An 11,461-nucleotide genomic window follows, 5' to 3' on the forward strand; every position below is an offset into this window, starting at 1 on the left:
GTTTTTGTTTCCTTTTAAATCTCACAAAACTTTTCTGTTCCTTTTTTTCCTTTCCATTATCAAAGCTGCGAATATAATTTTTCTTGGATGTGTTGGGTGTGGACACAACATGGTTGGTGGCAGCCATGTTAAACATGGCTAAAGTCAATGGTGGTTGCATGGTGGGTGCCTAACCAAAGAAATTGTTGCCCACCATTGTTGACTAAAGAAGAAACTTGTCTCCCACATCAGCTATAAATAGAGAGTGCCATTGATAGCTGATGTGCACCACGAGATAGAGAGAAACACAGAGAGAGAGCTAAGGGTGAGAGTTGAGTTGAGTTGAGAAGTTTTCTCCTCCTCCTTGTTTTGTTGTTTGTATTGCTTTTGAGCTTGATTAATACAAACCAGTAGCTCCGTGGAGTAGGCAAGTTGCCGAACCACGTAAATTTGTGTGTGTTTGAATGTTTGGATCTCCTAACAACTGGTATCAGAGCTTGTTCTTGAAAGTTCTTGAAAAAAGAGGGTGTTTGATCCAAACTCAAAAATCAAAGTTCTCAAAACGTGTTTTTGAACATACCACCGTGAAGAGGACGACGAGAGGAATCCACCGGTGAAAACCCGGCAAAAATCCGACGTCCTGCATGCCCGCACGCGCCTGCACGCGCCACCACCAGTACTGTCCACGCGCACAGACGCGCCGTACGCGCTTCACGCGTCTTCCTCGCCGTTTCCTGCAAATTGACACTGCCACGTCAGCCGCCACGTCAGCCGTCCGGCACAGTCAGCAGCCGCGCATCCTGCCACATCAGCATTTTGACCGGTCAACACGCCACGTCATCGGACACGCCATCCGCCACGTCATCGGACACGTCATCACTGCCACGTCAGCAGAAAATCTCCTCGGATCTGTCACGTCAGATTGGGGTGGACCCCACATTGCCTACGTGTCTGACACGTCATCTGCCACGTCAGCATAACTGGGTTTTGATCCGGTGTGGCGCAGAGACTATTCCTCCTGCCACGTGGCTTCATCTGCAGCGTCCAGTTATCTCAATTTTTGATTGTTTAAATCGGAGCCATCCGAAGTCCGATTTAGGTGATCTCAGTGTCGTTTCCAGCTTTTTTGGCCATTCCGGACACATCTGTAAGGTCAGATTTTTGAGATTCAAATCCGAGAAAGAGTAAAAATGGCTGATGAAATAAAGGCTGCAGGAATTGAAAAATTTGATGGAACTGATTTTGGATATTGGAAAATGCAAATTGAAGATTATCTATATGGGAAGAAACTTCATCTTCCTCTGTTGGGGAGCAAGCCAGAAAACATGTCAGAAGAAGATTGGCAAATTCTTGATAGACAAGTCTTGGGCATTATCCGGCTATCATTATCAAGAAGAGTTGCTCATAATGTTACAAAAGAGAAATCCACAGCAAGATTGATGGAAGCCTTGTCTGAGATGTATGAGAAGCCATCAGCAAATAACAAAGTGTACTTGATGAAGAAGCTGTTCAACCTGAAGATGACAGAAAGCACCTCTGTTACACAGCATCTTAATAATTTCAACACCATCACAAATCAATTGTCATCCGTTGAAATTGAGTTTGATGATGAGATCCGAGCACTTATTTTGCTAGCTTCACTTCCAAGCAGTTGGGAAGGTATGAGAACAGCCGTAAGCAACTCAGCCGGAAAATCCAAATTAAAGTATGATGATATCCGAGACCTGATTTTAGCTGAAGAAGTACGAAGAAAAGACTCGGGTGAAAGCTCAAGTTCAGGTTCAGCTTTCAACATCAACACTCGAGGAAGGAGACAAGACAGAGGCTTATCCAGAGGCAGATCAAAATCCAGGTACAGAAGCAAAAGCAAGTTTGGACCCCGGAAGCAGGTTGAATGTTGGAATTGTGGCAAACCTGGCCATTTTATGAGGAGTTGCACAAAACCAAAGAAACCTGAAGCTGATTCTGCAAATGCCACTACAGATGAGGTACAAGATGCTTTGATCCTTGCAGTACATAGTCCTATTGATGATTGGGTTCTTGATTCTGGAGCTTCATTTCACTGTACTCCACACCATGAAATGATGCAAAATTACACTGCTGGAAATTATGGGGTAGTCTATCTAGCCGATGGACAACCATTGGATATTGTGGGTATAGGAGATGTGCAAATCAAGACAATGAATGGATCTACATGGAACTTGCAAAATGTAAGGCATGTTCCTGAACTAAAGAAGAAGTTGATCTCGGTCAGACAACTTGATGATAGTGGCCATTCAATCCTTTTCTCTGGAGGAATGTGGAAGGTATCAAAGGGAGCAATGGTTTTGGCTCGTGGAAAGAAAACTGGCACTCTGTATATGACCACAAGATCAGCAGATATAATTGCCTCTACTGAAGCAGAAAATCAGGCACAACTATGGCATTGCAGACTCGGCCATATGAGTCAAAAGGGGATGAAGATACTTCAGTCAAAGGGAAAGCTGCCAGAATTAAAAAATGTTGATCTAGACATTTGTGAAAGCTGTGTTCTCGGAAAACAGAAGAAGCTCAGTTTCTTAAAGGTTGGCAGGACCTTAAGACCAAGAAAACTAGAACTGGTGCACACAAATTTATGGGGACCAGCTCCAGTAGCATCTCTTGGCGGTTCTCGGTACTATGTCACTTTTATTGATGACTTTAGCAGAAAGGTATGGGTCTACTTTCTGAAAAATAAATCTGATGTGTTTGACACGTTCAAGAAATGGAAGGCTATGGTTGAGACTGAATCAGGCTTGAAGCTGAAATGCTTACGATCTGATAATGGAGGAGAATACATTGATGGAGGTTTCAAGGAGTATTGCGCTGTCAACGGTATCAGAATGGAAAAGACAGTTCCAGGCACACCACAACAGAATGGTATTGCTGAACGGATGAACCGGACCATCAATGAACGAGCTAGAAGCATGAGGTTGCATTCTGGGCTACCTCAAACATTCTGGGCTGATGCAGTTCATACTGCAGTTTACTTGATCAACCGTGGACCATCAGTACCTTCGGAGTTCAGACTGCCCGAGGAAATCTGGAGAGGAAAAGAAGTACAGTTTGCTCACCTAAAAGTCTTTGGGTGTGTTTCCTATGTGCATGTAGACTCTGATGCTCGCAACAAGCTGGATGCCAAATCAAAGAAATGTTTCTTTATTGGCTATGGAGATGAAGAATTTGGATTTCGGTTCTGGGATGATCAGAACAGGAAGATTATCAGAAGCAGGAACGTGATCTTCAACGAGAAAGTTTTGTACAAAGACAAATCAAGTACAGAACTAGAGATAACTGATTCAGATACGAGTTCACAGAAATCTGAATTCATACAATTAGAAGGGTTTCCTGATGTTACCACTCAAGAGTCCACACAAGATAGTTCAAGCACTTCAGTACCCACCACTTCTACACAAGATAGTGCAGAGCCAAGTGAACCAGCTGTTCGCAGGTCTTCAAGGACTATAAAGCCTCCACAACGGTTCACACTTCTACTGAATTATATCTTGCTGACCGATGGTGGTGAACCATTAAATTATGAAGAATCCTTACAAGATGGAAACTCGAGCAAGTGGGAGTTAGCCATGAAGGATGAGATGGAGTCATTGCTGAAGAACAAGACTTGGGAGTTAACCAAACTGCCTGAAGGAAAGAAGGCCCTGCAAAACAAGTGGGTTTACAGAGTAAAGACCGAGCATGACGGAAGCAAACGGTTCAAAGCAAGACTTGTTGTAAAAGGGTTTCAGCAAAAGAAAGGGATCGACTATTCTGAGATATTTTCTCCAGTTGTGAAGCTTACAACAATCAGAGTTGTTCTGGGGATAGTAGCTGCAGAAAATTTACATCTTGAACAATTAGATGTAAAAACAGCATTTCTTCATGGAGAATTGGAGGAAGACATTTACATGCAACAACCAGAGGGGTTTGCAATACCAGGAAAGGAGAGTCAAGTTTGCAAACTAAAGAAGAGTCTATATGGTTTGAAGCAAGCTCCAAGACAGTGGTACAAGAAGTTTGATAACTTCATGAGTAGTACGGGATACACAAAATGTCAGGCTGATCATTGTTGCTATGTCAAACATTTTGACAACTCCTATATCATTCTACTGCTATATGTGGATGATATGTTAATTGTAGGTTCCAGCATGGAAGAGATTGACAAGCTAAAGCAACAGTTGTCAAAACAGTTTGAAATGAAGGATCTGGGAGCTGCTAAACAAATACTTGGCATGAGAATCATCAGAGACAAAGACAAAGGCATACTAAAGCTTTCACAGGCAGAGTATGTCAAGAAGGTTCTCAGCAGGTTTAGTATGGATAATGCTAAGCCAGTATGTACACCTCTGGGGAATCATTTCAAGCTCAGTAAAGACCAGTCACCAAAAACTGAGCTAGAACGTGGATACATGGACCAGATCCCATACGCCTCAGCTATCGGCTCCTTGATGTATGCCATGGTCTGTACTAGACCAGATATTGCCCATGCAGTGGGAGTTGTAAGCCGATATATGAGCAATCCTGGAAAGCAGCATTGGGAGGCAGTGAAATGGATCATGAGGTACTTAAAAGGCTCATCGGAGACATGTCTTATTTTCACAGCTGGCGGTTTGAAACTTGAAGGCTTTGTAGATGCTGATCTAGCAGGAGATGTTGATAGCAGAAAGAGTACTACAGGTTATATATACACTCTAGGAGGCACTGCTGTTTCTTGGAGTTCTACCTTGCAAAAGATAGTTGCTCTTTCAACGACAGAAGCTGAATATGTCACAGTTTCAGAATCCGCAAAAGAGATAGTATGGCTACAGAGTTTCCTGCAAGAATTGGGCAAGATGCATGAAAAGGGTACTTTGTATAGTGACAGTCAGAGTGCAATCTTCCTTACCAAGAATCCAGCATTTCACTCCAGAACAAAGCACATACAGATCAAATATCACTTCATCCGGCAACTGCTCGACGATGAACAACTGTTACTTGAAAAGATCTGTGGAAGCAAGAATCCAGCTGACATGTTAACCAAAGGAGTCACTCTTGATAAACTGAAGCTGTGTAAAGCTTCAGTTGGACTTAAAGATTAAAAAACAGATTTAGCGCCATTTGTGTCCAAGTGGGAGATTGTTGGGTGTGGACACAACATGGTTGGTGGCAGCCATGTTAGACATGGCTAAAGTCAATGGTGGTTGCATGGTGGGTGCCTAACCAAAGAAATTGTTGCCCACCATTGTTGACTAAAGAAGAAACTTGTCTCCCACATCAGCTATAAATAGAGAGTGCCATTGATAGCTGATGTGCACCACGAGATAGAGAGAAACACAGAGAGAGAGCTAAGGGTGAGAGTTGAGTTGAGTTGAGAAGTTTTCTCCTCCTCCTTGTTTTGTTGTTTGTATTGCTTTTGAGCTTGATTAATACAAACCAGTAGCTCCGTGGAGTAGGCAAGTTGCCGAACCACGTAAATTTGTGTGTGTTTGAATGTTTGGATCTCCTAACAGGATGACGGAAAGTGTCTAGAATCAACATGGCAGAGAGATGGATCTTGACAGAGTAAGGATCTTCTTTAACAAATCATCGTCACTAACAATTGCTTCGCAATTCAAATAAGTTCACATAATTTTCAAAATATGTATATAAAATAGGTTGATAATCTTGCAGGCTGATAAATTCAGTAGGCTTGTAACTATTTCATAACCAAAAAAGAAAGAAAGAAAAAGTTCTATAAAAATTCTCTATTGTGTGGTTGTTCTCAGGTAGGAAGAGCTTTGTTCTATTTACAATAAACTTGTTTATTCTTGAATTTTAGTTATTTTCTAATACTAAAATATCAAAGTTATTTGATTTGTTCCTTGAGCGATTAATTAACTCTTTAAGTATTGAATTAATTTGTATGTATTAATGATAAGTAAAACTTTAAATCAGTATTTGAGTGTTACAATTTTAGTCTGTTCATAAGCTTGTAATTTCTTATTTTAATTTGAAGAAAATAACAAAAAATTAAAACAATGTGGTTTTTAAATAAAAATTATAGATTGAAATTGATTAGGCAACTCAGTAACCAAGCTTCTTTTTCAAGTAAGACATGGTCGGTTGTGATAAGTATGGAACAAACATGACTTCCCAACAAAAACTAAAGGAAAAAAAGAAGCCAGCACCTTTCCCAAAAACAAAAGCTAAACCCCAAAATTCGCAGCAGCAGCAGCAGCACTAATGGAGATAGCTAAGAATGAGTAAGCAAGGAACCAGAGCCAAACATGGAAGCAAAGAACGTAGCCTTAGCCAGACACATTGAAAAGAAGTTAGCCTGCACAAACAGTTGAGAAAATAAAATAAAATAAAAAGAAGTCCCAGGAGTAACAGAAACCAGCAAGGAGGCCCCCTCCCAGACAAAAGCCTTGCAGGTTACCTTTTAATTCATTTCTCAACTCGTAAAAAAATAATCTTAATTAAAAAAATTAAATTGTAAGAATAAATTTTAAAATATAATTTATATAATTATTTAATATATTTTTTAAAATAAAAACTCTATAAATATAAAAATTTTCTAGACTTAAAACTTATACACCATAAGTTCATACCATTATTTTTAATTTTTATTAAGTAGATGAATCTGCAATCTCTTGATTAACAAAATTTTAATATTATGTTAAAAAACTATCCTTTTTAAAAATTTAAATTGCTAAATAAATTTTTTTATAACTTTCTAAGCACTCTTGATTCTAGCCTCACCAGCAACAATATTACAATGATAACTATCACTATAAATATTACCATTTGCGCTAATCTTCGTATGGTTCCTATTGAAAAGCATTTCAGATAACAATTTATAATTACTTGTTTTCACATGTCTATCTTACAAAGCAGTCGAAAGTTACCAAGAAAGCATTGTTCATTTAATGAGATTATCTACACCCTTTTCCCTTTGAGTGATGAAGCTAGAGATATTTGTCAAAGGGGCAGATATTTTCTTTCATAAGTACGAAATTTATGAGGGAAAGATAGTGCATTTTATTTGGAAATATAATGCAAAAACAATGTTCATTCTATGTTCCATGTTTTGTTAGTGATTTACACTTTTGCATTATTCAAATTGATATACACAGAATCACTGTCTATATCTTGAATCACATACTGTATTTTTCTTTATTCAGGGTTTGAGATTCAACATGCTGATCACTTTAAAGTTTAAAGATTTCGCAGAAAATGAATTTAACCAAGAAATAGTGTACTTTGATATGGAACAAATGATTAAAATTGGAAGCCTTCAACTAAATTTTACCCCACTGGAAAACTAGCGAGTAAAACAGATAGGATGAGAGAGAGAGAGTCAGTCAGTCAGTCAGTCTAGCGTTAGAATCTTCCAAAATAATGCTCAGAACTTGTGTCAAGAATTAAAAATATGATTTCTGCACCTACCTATGGAGTCTTGACCCTTCAGTAGTCCTTGAAAATGGAAATCATATCTCAAAACAATGTTGAAGATCTTATCTTTAAAAATGGAATGTACAGTCCTCCACTTGTAAAGTTACACAGTAAGAAACATCCTCTTTAGTTCAATTTAATTCATTCAGTTACAGTAAATTGTTTCAATCATCCAAGTCTTGCAGCTATAAATAAATACACCAAAAAAATAGCTAGCTTTGCTGTAACATTTTAGCCTCAAAAGTGAGATCTCTCCACTAATAATTGCTAGAGGCTACACGTAAAATGGCCTGCCTTGGCAGCCTCACCACAAGCTCTAATTTTACAGTGTTCTGCTTGTGGATGTGGCTTGCTCCATGTTAAAATCGGATCCTGAAGCTTCTTATACTATATATGTGTAGCACTGCAAGGTTTGCAGTTGATCAAAAAGCCACTGGGTGATTAAGCTCAATTATTGGCCAAGATCTAATACTTGAAACTTAAAATATGTTCACCAACCAAAAATAATAGAAAAACAGAAATATTAGACACATTATTATGAACCAAGAGACTATTGTTTTGGCCCTGGTCCCGTGGAGACATTATTATTATTATCTTTTTATTGAGTGAAATTCGAAACATGCCAGTTCATGGTCTCTGTGTTAAGATATACCGAACAATACTTGATTATCAGTTGTCCCTTTTATCAATTCATTGTCGTAAACTTTATTCTCTTTGAATCTGTTTTCTCTTAAAAGACACTCAACCCTACCACCATATCAACTTTTTGCCTAGGGATTCGACCGTGAACATCGTACAATTTGATGAGGCTATAATTATGATCTCCAATGCACAAATGATTTTGATTTGATGCCACAAACATAAGATCATCAATACCCTATTCTAGTCCTCCACAAGGTGGTCAAGTGGATTATTATAAGGGTACATGAATCTTTCAATGTGCATGATGTGTTAAAAGAAATTCAGAGACGCAGAGAAAGGTTGGTTCTTCTAAAGCTGTTCAATCATGGCAGCCCTCTCTCGTATTTCACTTTTATGAAGGTTTTGAGACATCACCTTTAGGCTTTTCTGAGTTCAAATCTTTGATACCGAGAGTTTGCTTCCTTCTGACTTTCTGAAAGATAATGGACAAGCATTATTTATTCAGCCAAGTGAATTATTTTCGCTGTAGTACTAATCCTACGTCTTTTTTTAAAAGCTACTGGTGGTAGAGCTATATAATGTAATCTATTTTTTTTAAAAAAAAGTAATAATAATATGATCATCTTAATGAAGAGGCAAAACTTGATAGAGGGAGACATATGGTCCCGCAGATTGACAAGCTTGAAAGGTGTAATCGGCAAAAGTTTCAGCCATGGCCGATTCAAGAATCCACAGTATTAGAAATTGCAGCAGAAATAATGTTTATAATATATAGAGGTTGACACTGTAGATCTTAAAAACAGAAAAATAGAGGTTAAAGGAGAATACTAGTACAACACTAGAACAAAAAAATATGCATGGGCAAGACATTAAAGAAGGTTTGAATTGACCAAGCATTTATGTATGGTTCATACACAAGATGCTCTAAGATAACTACAAAAAGAAAGGGTAAAAAAAAGTTACAAAACAAAGGAACAGAAACATCCAAATTAGACCAACTAGAGAAAGCTACACTATGGATAAAATAGCAAAGACATTAGTTGCGATGAGCCTTTCAGAGACTGCCAAAAAATGCAGAAATTGCCCGCATATGGTATGTCGAGGCAAAATGAAGGCCAATTACAAAGGAAAATAAATAGTAAACTTTCTAACAATTCAGCGTAGACTCTTCTTGAATCCTACCTAGCATCTGATACACAGCTGTAGCAATCTCATCCACAGAACTCAGCTTACAATCATCTTCTACCTGCAATATTAGTCAAATTAGTTGTTTTGTTTTTCTCTTGACCAAAAGGATATATATTAACTTAATTTATTGATAAACTTGCTCTAACATAATTACCTTGACACTTAGAGAATAAAGCACAATTTGACCAACTGTTGAGACATTTAGGTGAAGAACAGAGAGCCGCATACTATGCAGCGCAGAAACAACCTTCAAGAGCTGTTTCGGCCGCCTTTTCGATCTTATTTTGAGGTTCGCATGACTCTCCACCATGGTCACTTCTATGTCAGCTATATCAGATTGAGACTTCATCAGTTTTTCATCCTTGCCAGCCGAGCTTTCGCAATGAATTGAGCTTGTTGTGTACTGTGGAAATATAAAGAATTTAGAGAAGGGCAGAGAAGAAACATGTTGCTGATCATCACCATTTGGTTTTTCTTTCATTTCTTTACAGGCACCAAGAACTTGTAACTTTTGTTCAAGCTCCTTGACAAAATTAATAGCGCCTCCAATAATTGAAGCTTGATCACCCTACAAAAATTTACTGCTTAATTAAGAGAAAGAAACTTTGCAGGTCATAGAAGAAGTTGTCAAGAAATGAAATTGAGCAAGTAAATGAGGAAGATAGGGAATGAAAGGGATACCCTTTGAACGTAGGACTCAGGCATTAAAGATCTCAGAACTGAAAGATACTCATTCATTTGCTTTCTTCGGTTTCTCTCTACAGCAATGTGAGTCATTCTCTGATTCTCAATCTCTTCTTTGTTCTTTTTACTCCTTGACCTCCTTCTCTTAACACGAGTAGCAGGCATTGCTGATGATTCACCCAAGTGGTGATGATGATCAGTAGTTGGAGTAGTACTCATGAGTCCATTTGCTGCGTTAATGCTAGCTTCTGATAAGGATGGAATGTTGCTACAAGTTAATTGCAAATCATTGTAGGGAGGCACCATGGAATCAGGTGGTGGCAAAGGGTTCCAATCCCCATGAAGAAATGTTTCTGTTTGGTTCTCGAGAAAATAAGAAGAGCAGCTTTTGTCTTGATCTTCATTTTGGTCTAGGACAAAGTCATAGCTCCAATTCCCAGCTGGAAAATTGTAGAGTTCTTTGCTGCTGTGGCCAAACCAGTCTTGTTGAAAGACTGCAGCCTCTAATGCCATCTCTTTTGCACTCTTTCTTTCTTTTCAGAAACTCAGTGTATTTCTTCCTTCTTCCCTTTTCCCTCTTAAATGCAACACAACGAGAGAAGAGTAGCAGCCCAGAAACCACCCAAAAAGAAGAAAGGCTTTCTGCTTTTTGGGTCTTGTATGGATGGAGAAACCGAGCTTTTAAAGGCCTTGTTATGAAACAAATTATCTACAGCATATTGCACGTGAAAATGGTATTGGTTTTTTGTTGAAAAAAGAGAGGAGAGTATACAAAGAAATTGGATTTTCCTTCCAAGATGACAGACGTTTATATATGTGCATTATGTGTCTTCTTATTTCCTTCTTAACAAGTATTCTCTCGGTATTTAAATAATTAGTCAATAAAAAACTCATTTTGATTTATTTCTAAATTCTATGTTAAGTTAAAAAAATACAATCAACTTGTTCACAATAAACAAAAAACTTATAATTAAAAAAAATATTATTCTAACTTCTAAAAGTTATAATTTACACCTATGATTAGGTGAAATAGAAAACAAAAAAATTTTGAGCACTTGAGAATCTAGAATCTATTGAAAATCTATTACCGGTCTATCACACACACATATATAAACCAATAGAATAGGGTTAAGCTCAAAAAATATCTGATTATTTTAAATTAATAATTTAATAGTAAAAAATCATTACTTTTGATTTGATCAATAAATTTAATTTAACTTTTTAAAAGAGATTTTCAAGGTCTAATTCTATTATGAGGTTAGCACTCTTGTGTCAGGCTCCCTTCAAAAGACCCCAAATTAGCTGTTAAGATTTTGTTGGAGACAATTTTATTATTTTTCTTAGATTTTTTTGAATTTTATATTAGTTTTGAATTTCTTGTTATTTTTCCTTTTTGTTCAAGGGTTTTTTTTTTAATCTTCCTTGTTAAGATATTTTTAGACTATTTAAAGAGTTATATATAAAACACCTAGAGAGATATAATATATCAAACTTTATTCTTAGAAATAAAACTACTACGAACTAGAGTTTTTGATGTGCT

General features: G+C 37.6%; 1 protein-coding gene across 1 annotated transcript; it reads right to left on the reverse strand.

The window, feature by feature from the left end:
- Window positions 1–8,894: 8,894 nt before the first annotated feature.
- Window positions 8,895–10,705, reverse strand: LOC105125000 (transcription factor bHLH94-like). Its single transcript, XM_011025248.1, has 3 exons — window positions 9,919–10,705; window positions 9,392–9,805; window positions 8,895–9,295 (listed from the first exon to the last, which is right to left on the reverse strand). Exons 1-3 carry the CDS (start codon window positions 10,432–10,434, stop codon window positions 9,197–9,199), a joined length of 1,029 nt encoding a protein of 342 aa, XP_011023550.1. The 5' UTR covers window positions 10,435–10,705; the 3' UTR covers window positions 8,895–9,196.
- Window positions 10,706–11,461: the final 756 nt, after the last annotated feature.

The sequence above is a fragment of the Populus euphratica genome, unplaced genomic scaffold (assembly GCF_000495115.2).
Source record: "Populus euphratica unplaced genomic scaffold, PopEup_1.0 scaffold28.1, whole genome shotgun sequence".
Lineage (NCBI taxonomy): Eukaryota > Viridiplantae > Streptophyta > Magnoliopsida > Malpighiales > Salicaceae > Populus > Populus euphratica.